The sequence below is a fragment of the Schistocerca piceifrons genome, chromosome 5 (assembly GCF_021461385.2).
Source record: "Schistocerca piceifrons isolate TAMUIC-IGC-003096 chromosome 5, iqSchPice1.1, whole genome shotgun sequence".
In the NCBI taxonomy this organism is placed as follows: Eukaryota; Metazoa; Arthropoda; class Insecta; order Orthoptera; family Acrididae; genus Schistocerca; species Schistocerca piceifrons.
The window spans coordinates 322797306-322815724 of NC_060142.1; the positions used below are offsets into that span (position 1 = coordinate 322797306).

Here is an 18419-nt window from a genome sequence, read left to right on the forward strand (position 1 = left end):
AAACTAGTGTAATCATTATGTCACATTGCCAAACGACTATGAGGGGGATGGGGAAGGCTGAAGATTAAGTTCAATGTTGTGAACACATGCATACCTTTGCAATTGAGACTCAAATTTCGCTGTGTCATTAAGAGGCCCATTGAGTATTTTATTAGTCTTAAGAGACCAGAAACAATCCAGTCATTAAAAAGTTTTTATGAAGACGGGGGAATATGATGTGGCCATGCATACCTTTGCAATTGAGACTCAAATTTCGCTGTGTCATTAAGAGGCCCATTGAGTATTTTATTAGTCTTAAGAGACCAGAAACAATCCAGTCATTAAAACCACACAAACAAGCTGTTTAACTGATAGGTGATTGGAATTGAGTTTTGAGAGAGGAACAGAATTGAACAGGTTCAACAATAAACTTTTGAAATGTGGAGCTAGTGAGAGAGAGTTTTGGGGTTAAAAAGGAAAGAAGATATACAAATGGTGGTGCTGTCAAAGTTCATTACTGCTGTAAAAATGTAATTTGTGATATTTCCTGTAAATTTGAAATTAACAAAGTTTTGGGTATTTCACTACTTGGTCCCTTCTCAGTTGAATCAAACACAATTTAGAATTGAAATTACTTGGGATGAACGGAAAAATTCAACGAATTCTATTCTTATTCCACATCTTTGTTTAGCCTGAAGGTCATTCTCACAGTTCTTTTTTAACTAAAACTTTTTTTGGCCTCTTTGGGTAGATCCTTTATGTGCTACTGCAATTGAATATCCTGTCTAAACCACTGTTGGTGTAAAGATGTGCCATTTGATTGTGAACTGCAGAAAATTTTGTCTTTATATGTGGGAGCTAATACTCTAAGTGTTTAGTTGGCCCAGTTTTCAAGGGAAAGCAACAAAAGACTGCCAGTTCGTAATTCTAAAATTGAGAGTTCCTTACCTTGTGTCATGCTACCTTGTTTATCTCCGTGGTCCAAGCTACTAATTGCTGTGCTAATTCTCTCTTGTGTTGCTAAAAACTGTAATACCTCGTATGTATGCTTTTTCCCCCTACAGCCTTTCAATAAAGCTACTGATTTTGAGTATATCAAAAGGAATATATCAGATACTATTGAAGTATGCGGATTTATTGATGTTGCTGATGTTGGAAGCCCTATGGCTATTTCACGTCATCTGGTGCTACCTCATGGTTCAGGGAAAATGGAGGAGGCAGATGGTTCGTTATTGTTTACTTGTAAGATACAGATACCAGTTTCAAAAATAAAAAATAAAAATATTTTAAATATTTTTGCAGGTATTTCCTCTGTCATGAAGTCAGAAGGAGACTCTGATGATGATTCAGGTGTAGATGAAGGAAAAGTCGCCTCATTTTGTGTACTACTTCATGGTGCACTTAAAGTGGAAAACATGGCTGCCTTGTGTCTTTTAGCCAAGGACTGGTTTGGCTTTGTTTACTCTTGGGCTGACAGCAAGAAGAAATCAAATTTAATGTTAACAGTGTTGGAACCTGGAACGAATGTTGTGCCATGGCTGGGAAATTTAAATAACTTAGGTTCTTTGGAAGATTTTCGTGCAGTGAATGGTGAGGAAGATCCGCCACCACAGTTTCCAGTTCGTCCTCTAGAAAAAAGAAGTTACTCACAAAATTGTGTGGTTTGGATAAGGCAGGCAGGATTACAGTCTGATATACAAAAGATCTTGCGGCATGCTCGCAAACTTCCAGACAAAACACAACAGTTTTATAAGGTGTGTAATGAATTAGTTTTGTGCATTTTATTTAAATAGCAGACAATATAGGCAACATTTAAAATTTATTTCAATATTTTTCTCAAAGAGAATGCATGATAAAATTCTCACACTTTAAAATACATATTATCATATCCCAGAAAAATAATTGGAACTTTGTTAAGACTTTGATGTGCTAACATGTTATTGACTGCACTGTGCACTGGTAGTAAGCATATTCTTTCAGGCAATTAATACTTCTTTAACTGTTGCAGGAGTTAAACAGGTTGAAAAGAGCTGCAATATCATTTGGATTTATTGAACTGCTGGATGGTTTAGCAGCAATATTCGAGAGGGAGTGCACTCTACTCCCTGGAGGTGCCCATCCAGATTGTGCATTGCAACTTACACATGCAGCGGGAGTTTTACGCAGGCCTTACTGTCGTGATATCAAGTTCAATGTGACACCTCTGTTAACAAAATTCCAAATTTGTGAATAACTCTACCTTTGTGATATGTGAAGTCCCACCAAATATATTTTTTTAAATATCAGTAACTGTTCATAAATGAATATCCATTCTCTTAACAGAATGTGGGCATCAGATCTTGGAAAGAATAACCCCTTTGCATCTACTGATCATTCCAGCAACCATAGATATAATTTAGTTTCAATGTGATGATGATCTTATTATGCTTAAACATCCTTGGTTATTTAAAATGATGCTCTGAATTTTGAATGTATCATCTACAGATGATTTGTGGTTTGATCTGTGCCACGAATGTCATTAAGAATGATACTTATTATTTGTTTTATTCCTCTGGCAAGCTCTAGTGCTGAGTAAGGCTTATTTAAATCAGGTACATGAATAAACAGTGTTCGAGAATTATCAATACTTAATGAGGAATAGTACGTGAACTCGCACAGATACCTGGAAAAGAAAATTAAAAACTTAGGATTTATGTAACTGAGCTTTACATAAACACTTGACACTGAAGCATACACAAAAATTAAAATCACAAAAAAAGTAGAAAATACTCACCAGCTGACATAGACCCAGGCAAAAGAGGAAAAAAAGGGTGTTGTAGATATAAGTATTGACTTTTGTAAACAGAGGAGATAGAGTTGGCAGAAACAAAATAATCCAGGTTAGATAATACTTCTTCATCTTGGATATTGTGAAAGGAAGAGCACGACAGGTTCAGAGGAAAATCAATAATGAAATGCTAACAACAGGTAACAGAAGTGTGTGGCTACAGTATATAAATGAGATGAATATAGTTGGTCGGTTGGTACCAAGTATCTGCTATAAGGGAAGTTTCTATTTGTAAAATACTACAAGGGAGAAAAACATTGTATACATGATGAAGTAGGTGCCAAGGCTAGCAGGCTTAAGTGTATGCTGTGCGATTGTATTTTCTGTGTGTGTTAGAATAATATTGCTTTCTCAACCCTTTTCTTTCCTTTCCTTTCCTTTCCTTTCCTTTCCTGTTGATTGACCTCTGACTTTGAGAGTGTATCAACTTTTTTGTGTCTGTGCCTAGCTGCTTTTTGGCAAGTAGGATTTTTTTCTAAAACCATAAATCTGACAATAACTTAATATCACAAAGGTTAAAAATAAGGCAAATTGTAGATAATTAGGGCAACATTCTTTTACAATGTTACAGCCACTCTTAATGGTAATGGTCTTTAAATTGAGAATATTATAAAAAAATCCCCTTTTAGTCCTTTGAAATTAGATACATGCACAAAGAACTTAAGTCTAACTTTTGTTTCTTCGACACCAAATTGTTGCATCAAAGATGAAGTAGGAAGTATTACTGTGTAAGTTAATTTTTCAAATCTCCTTCAGAAAATTTTTTTCTTGTAATGTGCAGAGATATCTGGACACTATATACTGGAGGTGTTGAGGGACATGCATATGCATAGACAAACACTTTACACTATCTCAGGACTATGGTCAGACTGGTATGAACAGTAGCCTTACTTGTGACACTAGCAGAGTGAACATGGTATAGAGATAGAGATGTTTTTTTGGGGGGGGGGGGGGGGGGGGCAGCATCAGAGATAACTCATCTTTGTGTATGCAGGGATAGTAGCATGTTGTGAGGATACAGAGGCAAACTTCTGCCTACAAGGAGGAACTTTCTTTGGTGTGATATTCTTATCCTCTCTTCTGCCCATTCCATATCCTGCACATTCACCTCAGCATCATGACTACTGTGATTTCGGCCGTAGCTCAGAGACATTGTAGCTATGGTTTCTATATGTGTGTTTGCACTCTGAAAAGGAGCATATGTTCATATGTTGAGATGCTACATTCAGATTCTTGTTTATGGGGCTATCTATTACTCATGGTCTTCATTAGTGGATGTTGTCGCTCATTTCACTGTTTGTGTCCTGATCAGCCATGATTTGCCAATTGCCTGACAATATGCTCAAAGAGCCTGTTCCAGTTTCACAATCTTGCCATCGGTCATAGCACAATTTTTTTCTTGAACAGCTGTAATGCAACAACAGAAGGGAAGGGCACAACTTGTGATTTCATGTTTATCACTAAGCACTCACTGTAGTAGTCAACTCAGTTTAAAGTACCAGTAAATTTTTAAATAATGTAAATGTTCTAGCAAATATAATTATTTAACTTCAATGGCACTAGCTTTTGTTCATTTGAGGTGTCAAGTATGTACCCTTTTGTTATGTTCTTCCATGCCCTATGGTCAAGATCGAACAGTAAGACTAGAAAAAACATTTTTTTATTACTGTTATCAATATTAGGAAAGGAAAGTTGCTACACACCATATAGCAGAGATGCTGAGTCGCGATAGGCACAACAAAAAGATTCACACAATTATAGCTTTCGGTCATTAAGGCCTTTGTCAGCAACAGACACACAAACACACACACACGCACACGCGTACGCAAATGCAACTTGCACACACGTCTGCTGTCTCAGACAACTGTTCTCTGAGACAGCAGACATGTGTGCAAGTTGTGTTAGCGAGAGTGTGTGTGTATGTGTATCTATTGCTGAAAAAGGCCTTCATGGCCGAAAGCTATAATTATGTGAACCTTTTTGTTGTGCCTATCGCGACTGAACATCTCCGCTATATGGTGAGTAGAAACTTTCCTTCCCTAATATTGTTACATTCCATCCTGGATTTTCTATTACTGTTCTCATGTACCTATGCTTCTGCTCTTATTTGTGTATGGTGGGAGCCAAACTACACACTTAACCTTAGTACTTTCTTTACCAGAAATTTGAAAGATAGCATTTTCCCCACATTTGCAGCACTGTTTCAGCCTATGTGAAACCTTCTCTTAGTTCCTACACCTATGCCCTTCATCACTTTTTGAGCATGCTTGCACCACCTTATGACATTTGGGAAATTTAAGAGAGATGGCCCAAAATCAGACATTTCAATATGTCACTGAATAAATGTTACCAATTGCGGAATGTTAAGTCATATGTCACTACTAATGTGTCAAGACACTATTATGAAAGGAGTTCCAGAAACATTTTAAATAAGTGTTTAAACCATAAGAGATGATCATCCAAAACTTTCATATTCCTCCCCCTCCCTCAGGCTGTTGGGGAGGGGGGATGGAAATACCAGTAATTTTTGATAACATAAATGCAGTATTTCATCACACATAAAGGAAACTTAATACAGGTCTCAGAGTTCACGGAGAAACTAGCACTAAATACTTTTTAATACACATCTTTCCAATTTCAGTAGTAAACACATTACAACTACTCAGCTCAAAAACAAAGCACCAATCTCATATATAAATAAATAATAATAATAATAATAATAATAAACACAGGCACGCACACACATGCTCTCTCTCTCTCTCTCTCTCTCTCTCTCTCTCTCTCTCACACACACACACACACACACACACACACACACACACACACACACACACACACACACACACCTTAAATTTTCAGAACTGATCACTGTGGTAGATAGCACATCATTATCATGTCTTGAACTTGTTTCCTGTCTACAACTGCAATGATATTTGTGTCTGCAATTAAGAAAAAAAATCTTTTAATGCATTTGTAAATGAAATATTAAAAAGAAATGCAAATTCACCTTCCTGCATTTGATGAAACAGAAGAAGTAAGTCCACATTCGCTTTCATTCAGTTTACAGCATATCTGCTCAACATCCAATGAGGAACAAGCTTCATCGCTGCAACCAAGGCAACATTCGCCTTCTGCTGGTAACTGCCCAAAAATATCAGCTTTTTTGTATCCTGATCTGTGTGCCACTTTCTCAAGAGTTATTTTGTCTGCCAGACCAGATACACCAACATGGATAACTAACTGTAATGTATACCACAAGTTCAATCAGTAAATAAACACTGTGAACAGCTGGAAGCTAAAAGACTGTGGGTGCTAAGATTCTTGATGCCTTAAAAATGTTCTGAGTTTGAAATGTGTTACTTATGCAGTATTTGGAAGTAAGAGAATACCACACTATAGTAAGCACAAAATATCTCATGGGTCTGATATAATAGATAGGAAGATTTTCTGAGTTATCAACATTCAGTATGGCTATATTTTAACCCCTTAACGTATGATTTATGTCCCAATGGCTCGGGCCCAAAATATAAACACTGCTGCCTGGCCTTCGAACCATTTCTTCGTTCGGCAAATTGGTTCCACCAATCATGCACAACTTACGCAATGTAAGTACATATGTAAGATCCAGCTGGATTAATTTTGTGAAATACCTGATACGTAATCATAATCTTAATCTCATGTAATAATAGTGTTAGAAATACCACAAAATATCTATCATCAATTAATACAATATAAGGGATCACCAATTTAGTATTAGAGGGCAGTGTGGAGGGTAAAAATCATAGGGGGAGACCAAGAGATGAATACACTAAGCAGATTCAGAAGGATGTAGGTTGCAGTAGGTACTGGGAGATGAAGAAGCTTGCACAGGATAGAGTAGCATGGAGAGCTGCATCAAACCAGTCTCAGGACTGAAGACCACAACAACAACAACAACAACAATACAATATAATATAAATCAATACCATTTGTATCCAATTCCTCTAAACATAAATAGCAGTTTTAAAAAATGCAACAACACAAAGCAGTAATCCTCAAGGGTGTTCTATCATTCAAAACATATGGGTACATGTGATGGAACTTTGCATCTTTTGCAGACCCACATTGTTTCACTACTTTTTTTTAATTCTTTGTGCAAACTTTACCTGATCAACGCACAAAAGGCCTTGCCCATGCAATTTACATTTTGCCTGACCAATGTACCACCAGCCAGGTTTGTGATAATCACATTTGGCCCGAATACCGAACCACTAGTCTCGCACATGGTTGTAGGTTAAGGGGTTATGAATCTGATATTAAAAATAACTGAGTTCAAAAATTATATTTTTAAATTAAAATTTGTTATTGTTTGTTTGTTCTGCTAACACAGAATTAAAACTAATTGACTAATCCCACAAACAAAATTAGTAATTATCTAACCCTAAATTGTTAACAGCACAACAAAGAAAATGGCACATCCTCATAAACATAATAAAATGAGATCACATGTGATAAAGAGATACTTAGTAGGCATTGCTCATACCCATCTTTGTAACAAAATATTCTTCAAATTTTTTTGTATCTCAAACTGCAAGTCCTACAAAATGTTATTGATGCAGCCAGCTGATACTGTCATGTAAAATACAAACTGCTGAGCAGTTGGCTAAAAGAAATTTTGTGGGCCTCACACTTTCAGGTACAGTAGCAGACCAAAGGGCCATCTCATCTTACGAGGAAAGGCTACAGCTTTATGAAGCAGTTATTCTAAAGCTTTCACAAAGGAATATCAGAGGATGTCTTGAAGGTACAGAGAAAAAAACGAAGTATGACTCTGTGTAAGTTGAAAGATAGTTGCCTTATCTTGAATAATTACAAAACATTTTGAAATTCTTGGTGACAAGTGGCCAATATTAGCTAACATTTTACCATCAAAGTGCAGACCAATCTAACAACATTTTAACTGTAACAATGAGTCAGTCTCTCTCTTTCAGTGAAAATCTTCCCCTCACCCCCACATATGAGTGAGAGAGAGAGAGAGAGAGAGAGAGAAGGGGCTACTTTATCCTGGTGCTGTGAGACAGGAATGAGAGGGGTTGTATCAAATGGAGTGTGGGTGAGAAGAGCAAAGACAGGAAGAGGTGATGGGAAAGAGGGGCATCAGAGTGTGACTGTGTGTGTGTGTGTGTGTGTGTGTGTGTGTGTGTGTGTTTAGTTAGCTTTACTTTTTACAGCAGATTTTATTCCAACTAAGACTTTCCAATGTCCATTAGTTGCCACAATAATTACTGCAAGTAAGCAAATTATATGCTTCAACAAAAATAATTTTTGAAAATATAATTGGATACATAAAAAAATCTACTCGCCAAACAGCTGCAGCAGACACAAAAATAAAAAGTATTACGTATGCGAGCTTTTGGAGCCAATGGCCCCTTCTTCCAGCAGGAGGGTGAAGGAGAAGGAAGAGGGGTGAAGGAGAAAGGGTAGAGTTCGGAAAAAGTCAACCAGAATCGCAGATCTAGGGAGACTTACCAGACCCTGGGGTTCTGGGTGACCTTTCTGAAGTCCACCGCTTCCCCTAAACCTCACCAATCCTTTTTCTTCACCCCTCATCCTTCCTCTTCAACCCTTCTGCCAGAAGAAGGAGCCATTGGCTCCAAAAGCTCGCATACTTAATATCCTTTTTGTGTGTGTTTACCTGCCACTGCTTGATGAGTAGATTTTTTAACCATGCAATTACATAACATTATATACTTTATTATTTTGCAAATTTCTAGTTATTCATATGCATATGCGGCTGACTGCAACTTTTTCTCTCTTTCATTTGGAGTCAAATGTACATGAAAAAAGATGCGAGATGAAACACTGTATTGTAAAACGCTACCAACTTGTATCATGGAACATAACACTAGCCCGCATCTCGTGGTCGTGCGGTAGCGTTCTAGCTTCTCACGCCCGGGTTCCCGGGTTCGATTCCCGGCGGGGTCAGGGATTTTCTCTGCCTCGTGATGGCTGGGTGTTGTGTGCTGTCCTTAGGTTAGTTAGGTCTAAGTAGTTCTAAGTTCTAGGGGACTGATGACCATGGATGTTAAGTCCCATAGTGCTCAGAGCCAGCCACATAACACTAATATCAAAGAAGAGATTTTAATCAGCAAGAAGAGAGTCAAATGAAATTATATGGTTCTAGAGACCTTTTCAAATCTCAAATGTTTATTATGTATATATGCCGTTTGAAGTGACAAATGAAAGTTTGCACCAAGGCTGGGATTCAATCCCGGATCTCCTGCTCACTAGGCAAGATGCGCTACCCCTACGCCACCCTGGCACAGTGGCTTTACACAACAGCCCAGACTACCCTAGCATGCCACCCTCGTCGGTCCAGGCCAATCGGCTGAGGTGTGAGTGGGCATTTGGAAATACTTAATTTTAAAATACTTAATATTTTAAAGTGTGTTGTTATATGAATATTATTCCATATAAATTACCAATGTTTAAAAACTGCTTATGGCTGGTATAGCTGAACTGAGAGGAAAGAAAAGTCATCGTGGTATGCTGCCCCCTCTCCTCCCACTCCCCAACTGGAATCCTCAACAAATTTTTATCCCAAGTTTGAGTAGCCATCCTGGTGAAGATATTATAGTAGCTGAGATAGAAACAAAGTCAACAACCACTATAGCAGCACAAGTTTATATTCCTACTAGTTCTGTAAATGATAAGAAAAATTGAAAAAAAAAAAAAGTATGATGAGATAAGAGAAATCCTACAGAGAGTTAAGCAACAGTAAGGAAATTGGGAAAAAAAATGTATGATGAAATAAGAGAAATACTACAGAGAGTTAAGGGACAGGAAAATTTAACTGTGATGGGTGACTGAAATTTGGTAGTAGGAAGAGTAGGAAAAATAATAGAACATGGACTGGAGGATGGGAATGAAAGAGGAAGCTGCCTGGTGCAATTCCAAGAAACACAAAAAAATGTTGTAAATGTGGAAGAGACGTGGAGACACACTGCTAGATTCCAGATTGATTACATAATGGTAAAACAGAGATTTTGGAACCAGATTTTAAACTGTAAGATCTTTCCAGGGGCATATGTGGACTCTGACAATAATTTATTGGTTATGAACTGAAGGATAAAACTGAAGAATTTACAAAGCGGTAGGAAACTGAAGAGATTGGACCTGGATAGATTGAAAGAAACAGGGGTTACTGAGGATTTCAGAAAGGGCATTGGACAATGTTGGACTGAAAAAGGGCAAAAGAGTACAATAGAAGAATAGGTAGCTTTGAGAGATGTAAGAGAAGGCAACAGAGGATCAACCACATAAAAAGGTCTATTAAAATTCTCTGGATAACAGAAGATATTGAATTTGATTGGCAAAAGGAGGAAGTATGAAAATCCAACAAATGAGGCAGGTGAAAGGGAATGCAGGCATCTAAAAAATGAGGTTGACAGAAAATGCAAAATGGCAAAGCAGGAAAAGCTAGGCCTACAATACAAATGCAAGACTATAGAAGCATGTATAACTGGGAGTAAAATAGATGCTGTTTAGCAGTTTGAATATCTAGATCTCGAATGGCAACCATGCTCAGCAATGAAGGGAAAAGTGGAAAGCATATACAGAAAAGCTGTAGAAGGGAAATGAACTTGAAAGGCAGTAATTTACAAAGGGAAGAGGAATTAGATGAGGCAGGAGATATGACGCTACAAAAGAATCTGACAGAGCAGTGAAAGACCTAAGTTGAAACAGACTCTTGGAGTAGATGGCTTTCCCTCAGAATAACTGAGATCTTTGGGAGAGCCAGCCATGACTAAATTATTCTATATGACACATGTGACATACCTTTAGACTTCAAGAAGAATGTAATAATTTTAATTCAAGAAGAAAGATGCTGACAGGTCTGAATTCTGAACCATCAGTTTAGAAAGTAATGCTTACAAAATTATGAGGCAAATTATTTACAGCAAAAGGAAAAACTGTGGTTATGTTGTTTTGTAACATTAAACACAACCCAATAGTTTTACCATCTGGTATTTTATCTCATACAAGTAGCTGATTTTTTAAAAAAATTCTGTTCAACTGTGTATAAGATCTGGGGAAAAGTACAACAGGGTCGCTTGCAATAAAAATGAATTCTTTGTCATGGTATGTTAAGCATGTGCCTATTTCTCATCTTTTAAGTGTGTCCTCACAATATGAAAAGTTCCATGAAAACTGCTCAACTCAGTGTCAGTGGATGAACTATGTACCACAGATGTGTTCATGCTCTGCTGGAAAGTATTGCCTATAAAACCTCACACAAAAGAAATGAGACTGATGCTGAAGTTTTTGTCCATGGATAACTGCATTCCCCCCACTGCTTGTTCAAAGCATTTCTGTGTTCAGTTTCCTTGAGGTTGAGCAAGATTTTCCCTGCTTTCACTTTCCAATAGAGTGCAGTAAAGCATCTCTAACAAGATGTTCATCCACTGCCACTGGGTTCATAAATTTGATGAATCTTAGAACAGCAACTCCACTATATGGTGAATAGCAACTATCTTTTCATAATACTGTTACATTCCAATCCTGTTTTTTCCATTGTTTGATTTAGAACAGCATAATGTCAGTTATCATCTCTTTCTTGTCAGCTTATGTATTACCTGAGCTCTCTCTCTCTCTCTCTCTCCCCCCCCCCTCCCCCCTTACTTTTAGTGGCAGTACATGCTGCTATAAAAAGATTGGGGGCTTTTAAAGGAAATGAGGAAGATTAGAGTGTAACATCGCATTATCCCAGATGGAGTACAAGTTCTGATTGCAGAAGAAAATCAGCCAAGTTCTGTATCAAAGTAACCATCCCAGCATTTTCCTTAAGCAGTTTCGGGAGCCAATGGAAGACCCAAATCATGATGTCCGAACCCTACATCATGATGGCCTAATGAGGATCTGAACTGCTATCCTGAAAGCGAGTCAAATATCGTAGCACTGCTCTATATCACTCGGTGGAAGCTTACAAATAGTTTGATGAACAAAAAGAAATTTAGTTAATGCATTGAGATGAATACTCACATGACAAGAGCAATCCAGCAGTTGCTGATACTGATTACTAAATTTTGAACAAAAGAATGGGCTGTGATATAAAAGAAGAAAATTACAGTGACTGTCTTGTCAGTTACAGGATAATGACACAGGCTTCTAGAGTGATGAAAAAGAGAAAACAAATACATTTCAGTGAAGGAAATCAGTTTGTGAAACACCTCCATCATACATAGTCAGATATTTTTAGTATCAGTTGGGTCTCTGCATCCTGACAACAGAGTTTGTGTGTGTGTGTGTGTGTGTGTGTGTGTGTGTGTGTTATAGTTCTAGTTCTAAGGAAGAACGCTGCCCAAAAGTTTAGCTACACGTGGAATGTTGATTACATGCCTGTCTACCAAAGACTCAACTATATGGTGGATGGTTATCTTATACTCTTTCCATTGTTTGTATTCCATCCAGCAAGTTACAACACAATAGAAGCATTGCTATTACACTTACAAACTGTTATATTTCATCAGACCAGAAACAGGTAATGTGCCTCATTTTTTTTTTTTAACAATCTGACTTCTGACTCGCAGGATTTCACCCTATTTTCTTGTGAGGTTGCAAACGAGTGGAACTTGCAGAAAATAAGATTTCTGACAGATGCACTAACAAACTGCAACATGTAGGTACCCTCCGGCCACACACCGTCAGGTGGCTCGCGGAATATGGATGTATATGTAGATAATTAAACTGACACACAGATATAATAGATACTGCATTAGTTGTAGCAATTTTATCATTTCTTTGTCAAATATTGGAATTGCCACATTCAACAGTTACCATATAAGGCTGTCACTTTTAAATGTTTTAACAAAGGCATGAAAATTACATATGCAGATGTTGCATAGTGAATCACATTATCTTCCAGTTTCACTGGTCAAGATTCAATGTGATTGTAGCTTGCAAATGTGTCCTCCCCATCATGTGCTATATGGTAGATCCAACTGTCACTTAAAAAGAGCACTAGTTTTCAAATGCAATAATCTTCTGGCATAAAGTATAAGGAACTTCCAGCAATAGTTCTGGCATAGAACAGAGAACTGAAACACGCCAGCAACTGCCACGTTCAAAAAGCACAGCCACTGTCCTGAGATCAATATGAAAATTCAATTTTTAAAAAAATCTCAGCACATTACAAACATTTGTCATTGCTAAAATATTTAAAAAAACACAGCATCTTGTCTAAAAGGCCATTTCCATATACATATTGCTTACAGGTGCTTGCTACATGGTACAAATAAGTAAGCAATATGTATATGGATATGGCCTTTTGGGCAAGATGCTGTGTGTTTTTAAATATTTTAGCAATGATAAATGTTTAAAATGTGCCGAGTTTTATCCACCTCGTATTCTGTGCATATGGTCAGTGTAAAAAGAACACTGTGAGTGACATGAACAACATGTCCACCCCAATAGCTGTGTGGTCTGCTAAGGGGCCCAGGTTTGATTCCCAGCTGGGTCAGAGACTTTCTCCACTCAGGGACTGGATGTTGTGTTGTCTTTATCATCATCATCATCATCATCTCATCCCCATTGACGTGCAAGTCGCCGAAGTGGCGTCAACTCAAAAGACTTGCACCCGGCGACCGGACTACCCAACGGGAGACCCTAGCCACACGACATTTCATTTTTATAATAACATGAGGAAAAAGACGCAATTTTTGTTGGATGCCAATAGTGTACTGTTGAGATATTATTTTTGTTGGTTGGTTCGTAAAGGGGATTGGGCCAAACAGTGAGGTCATTGGTCCCATCAGATTAGGGAAGGATGGGGAAGGAAGTTGGCAGCGCCCTTTCAAAGGAACTGTCCTGGCATTTGCCTGAAGTGATATAGGGCAATCACAGAAAACTGGGTTTGACCTGTCATCCTATCGAATGAGAGTCCAGTGTGCTAACCGCTGTGCCATCTCTCTCAGTATTATTTCGGTAACTGCTTTGATTTACTAAAGTATTGCAGTGGAAGTTTTCTGTAAGGTAAGTGTTTTGTAAGTCACAGATGGACATTCTATGAGACCAGAAAGACTGTAAATCCAAAACTATTTGTTTCAATTATAGTTACTGGGAGAAATCTATGTTTACCTATGTCAGTGTATAAATGCAAGACTAGTGAGGATAATACCTGGAGATAATTTATTGTCAGTATATATAGTGTCTGCAAGAGAGGTATCAAAAATAGATCAGTACATTATTGATCCTGCGTTTGAAGTAGCTAGTAAACGGCTTTGCTCCCCTTATTTAATGCTAAATCTCTTACTAACGAAAGTTAACCCTGAAAGCACCATACAAAAACTTCTATAACGATGACCATATCACTTACGAACCATTGGTTTGTGTTCTGTCCAAATTGCTGGGATCATTTTAACAACATCTTCGTACGCAACAGGAAGCTTCATTACTATCAGTTTCACTCCAAGTTGTTCCTCAGATTCTAGTTCTGGCAAAAGTTTCACCGCCTCCCAGCTTGCATTGATGTCGTGGCCTTGAAAAGGCCCAAAACCGGTGACAACAACACATTCCTCAATGGTTCCGGGCATACCTGCACAAAATTGGATCACTATTATTTGCAAAAATTTGGAAACAAATGTCAACTTACGGTTGACGAGTACCAGTATCATAGTGAGTGCTGAAAAGTTTATACTGAAGTCTTTTGTAGGCTATCGTCCTTTAAGACTTGGCAAGAATAACGAAAAGGCTAAATCAATGTTTCTAATCTGGAATAAATTCACATTTACGTGCGTCTAACGGATTTAACTACAGAACATGCGGCAAGGTAGGGCAAGCAAGTATGTGTGTATGTATTGTAATTATTGTTTACATTATAACGGGTAATATTACGAATAGAATACCTGGTACCTATTATTCACAGGTTTACCTATCCATATGAGCGCGATAAACAATAATCCCTGTCACGAGATCACATTGTGCACTTTATAAGTTCCAACATGTTGCCAACTTACACTTGAATACCGGCGAGAAAATGAGTTCTGTTTCATTTCGATAAATATTATTGGACTAAATCTAGGAAGAATGACTGCTTATAAAGTTATAACATATTTCGATTTATTTGTGCCGAAATATATTATACAATTCCATACCGTGTCAGCAGAGAATATCTACTTGCAGCATATAAACCTAGGCGTTTCACTGATCAGGTTTAGAAATACGGCACGTAATAGCTGATTGCGTAGGTATGTTTTCTGGTTGACTAAGTAGGTACTGGTCACCTGCCTGGGGCCCACACGCGAAATGATACTCGCATAAAACAGACATTTCGTGTCTTTCTTTATAGAAGCGCCTCAAAATTGTATCAACAAATAAAAAAGTATATAGGCCTACATATTTCTAACATCTTGCGTTAGTTAAAGTGCATACATTTAAAGAGCGATTACGGTACTGATTTTGAATATTCAGAAATTCCTGCGCAGCGACAAAATGACTTACTAGAAATACGTTTAGTTTGATCTAGAAAACTGATTCTAGCGATTTTCTTCTGGTGTTATATTGCACCGTATGACGCAGTGAATTACATTATTCTCATAGAATGATGTTCTGGCAAAAGTTGGCAGGTATTTGATTGTCGGTACAGTAATTGTATACAGGGCAGCACAAAAGACAGGGTAACTATTACTCAGTACAGTGAACAGACACTAGTGAACGAACAAAGAAGATATAAATTTAATAACTCGCTCTAAGAAACCCCCCCCCCCTCCCAATTCGGTGAACTTAGTTTTCTTACGATGTGGTCACAGCGGCTCGATATCGGAGGATCCATCGACGACCTACATCGGCCGAAGGCGGCCGGTCGTATCAAATCAGTACGCCACTACGTGCGCGGTCACAATGTAGCCGACCTCATCGTCCGAACGTATGGCCTACATATTTCGTACAACAACCAGCGAAATTCATATGTTTTTTTTTCGGTCATAATAGCCGACACGACAAGAAACATGAGCTGCGAGAAATTGATAAGTTTAGTCAAAGTCAGAGTTTGTGGCATCCCGAGCATAAAAAATATCATAACCAGGATACAGTTCGGAATCTATGTACTGAAACTGCAGGTTTATTGGAAACCACATGAAGGCAAAATCTTTATCAGAAATTTTAGGTGTGGATTGTGAACCGTAAAAATAGAAAAATATTTGTTCAGGTGACAGCGATAGCTTATCTTTTACTCAAAGTTACTGTAATGAATCTTTTGGGTTGTGGAAGGTGGACATCAGCTGTCTATAGATTGTTACTACAGCTTACTGCAGTAGGACGGTGATTCAGTTACGTGAAATGGTTTGCAAATGTAGTGCTTTAGGTGATCGAAGTATCTTACAGTAAACTTTGTTTGTATTTCACATATATATTGAATAAGAGCCATTGAAGGTTAATTGACGTATGCTTGCACAACGACAATAAATTCAACAAAACAGATTTCGAGTACGCCCCTACTCGTAGAGGTGTGATTTGAGGTCTAGTAAAAAATCCAATTCTCATTTTAAAGATGCAGTTTTGGTTCAAGTAAAACCAGAAGTGACACATTGATATTTGCCATCTGTTGATTACGTCCTTCTAATAATTACACCTATACTACTTTCTGAAAAGTAAAGCTTCAGTTTTGGTGTGATATATTACATGTTATTTACGACACTGTAAATACTAATTTAAAATCTAATATTTTCACTCCGCCCACCCCTTCCCCCCATGAACCATGGACCCTGCCGTTGGTGGGGAGGCTTGTATGCGGTATCTGTTGAGAGGCCAGACAAACGTGTGGCTCCTGAAGAGGGGCAGCAGCCTTTTCAGTAGTAGCAGGAGCAACAGTCTGAATGATTGACTGATCTGGCCTTGTAACACTAACCAAAATAGCCTTGCTGTACTGGTACTGCGAACGGCTGAAAGCAAGGGGAAACTTCAGCCGTCATTTTTCCCGAGTGCATGCAGCTCTACTGTATGGATAAATGATGGCGTCCTCTTGGGTAAAATATTCCGGAGGTAAAATAGTTCCCCATTCGGATCTCCGGGCGGGGACTACTCAAGAGGACGTCGTTATCAGGAGAAAGAAAACTGGCGTTCTACGGATCGAAGCGTGGAATGTCAGATCCATTAATTGGGCAGGTAGCTTAGAAAATTTAAAAAGGGAAATGGATAGGTTAAAGTTAGATATAGTGGGAATTAGTGAAGTTCTGTGGCAGGAGGAACAAGACTTTTGGTCAGGTGAATACAGGGTTATAAATACAAAATCAAATAGGGGTAATGCAGGAGTAGGTTTAATAATGAATAAAAAATAGGAGTATGGGTAAGCTACTACAAACAGCATAGTGAACGCATTATTGTGGCCAAGATAGACACAAAAGCCCACGCATACTACAGTAGTACAAGTTTATATGCCAACTAGGTCTGCAGAAGACGAAGAAATTGATGAAATGTATGATGAGATAAAAGAAATTATTCAGGTAGTGAAGGGAGACGAAAATTTAGTAGTCATGGGTGACTGGAATTCAAGAGTAGGAAAAGGGAGAGAAGGAAACATAGTAGGTGAATATGGATTGGGGGCTAAGAAATGAAAGAGGAAGCCGCCTTGTAGAATTTTGCACAGAGCATAACTTAATCATAGCTAACACTTGGTTTAAGAATCATGAAAGAAGGTTGTATACATGGAAGAACCCTGGAGATACTAAAAGGTATCAGATAGATTATATAATGGTAAGACAGAGATTTAGAAACCAGATTTTAAATTGTAAGACATTTTCAGGGGCAGATGTGGACTCTGACCACAATCTATTGGTTATGAACTGTAGATTGAAACTGAAGAAACTGCAAAAAGGTAGGAATTTAAGGAGATGGGACCTGGATAAACTGAAAGAACCAGAGGTTGTACAGAGTTTCAGGGAGAGCATAAGGGAACAATTGACAGGAATGGGGGAAAGAAATACAGTAGAAGAAGAATGGGTAGCTCTGAGGGATGAAGTAGTGAAGGCAGCAGAGGATCAAATAGGCAAAAGACGAGGGCTAGCAGAAACCCTTGGGTAACAGAAGAAATATTGAATGTAATTGATGAAAGGAGAAAATATAAAAATTCAGTCAATGAAGCAGGCAAAAAGGAATACAAACATCTCAAAAATGAGATCGACAGGAACTGCAAAATGGCTAAGTGGGGATGGCTAGAGGACAAATGTAAGGATGTAGAGGCTTATCTCACTAGGGGTAAGATAGATACTGCCTACAGGAAAATTAAAGAGACCTTTGGAGAAAAGAGAACCACTTGCATGAATATCAAGAGCTTTGATGGAAACCCAGATCTAAGCAAAGAAGGGAAAGCAGAAAGATGGAATCAGTATATAGAGGGTCTATACAAGGGCGATGTACTTCAGGGCAATATTATGGAAATGGAAGAGGATGTAGTTGAAGATGAAATGGGAGATATGATACTGCGTGAAGAGTTTGACAGATCACTGAAAGACCTGAGTCGAAACAAGGCCCCCGGAGTAGACAACATTCCATTAGAACTACTGACAGCCTTGGGAAATCCAGTCCTGTCAAAACTCTACCATCTGGTGAGCAAGATGTATGACACATGCGAAATACCCTC

At 38.2% G+C, this 18419-nt stretch overlaps 2 protein-coding genes across 8 annotated transcripts in view; one reads left to right on the forward strand and one right to left on the reverse strand.

Annotated features, from left to right (window-relative positions):
• The window catches only part of LOC124797806 (integrator complex subunit 14), a 78158-nt gene extending 75894 nt beyond the window's left edge, over positions 1 to 2264 (forward strand). For all 3 annotated transcript variants that reach the window (XM_047260821.1, XM_047260820.1, XM_047260822.1), the window contains 3 exons: positions 1044 to 1203; positions 1282 to 1733; positions 1988 to 2264. In XM_047260821.1, coding sequence (XP_047116777.1) covers positions 1044 to 1203; positions 1282 to 1733; positions 1988 to 2212 — 837 coding nt within the window. In that variant the 3' untranslated portion in view covers positions 2213 to 2264. The remainder of the gene's footprint in view (positions 1 to 1043; positions 1204 to 1281; positions 1734 to 1987) is intronic.
• Positions 1780 to 15677, reverse strand: LOC124797808 (pyroglutamyl-peptidase 1). 5 transcript variants are annotated; one of them, XM_047260827.1, is made up of 4 exons: positions 15579 to 15677; positions 14164 to 14378; positions 5814 to 6046; positions 1780 to 2641 (listed from the first exon to the last, which is right to left on the reverse strand). In XM_047260827.1, exons 2-4 carry the CDS (start codon positions 14374 to 14376, stop codon positions 2458 to 2460), a joined length of 630 nt encoding a protein of 209 aa, XP_047116783.1. In that variant the 5' UTR covers positions 14377 to 14378; positions 15579 to 15677; the 3' UTR covers positions 1780 to 2457. The 5 variants fall into 5 exon arrangements, with proteins under 5 accessions (XP_047116783.1, XP_047116779.1, XP_047116781.1 ...); XM_047260823.1 differs by lacking the exon at positions 15579 to 15677 and adding an exon at positions 14938 to 15070; XM_047260825.1 differs by lacking the exon at positions 15579 to 15677 and adding an exon at positions 14696 to 14824.
• Positions 15678 to 18419: the final 2742 nt, after the last annotated feature.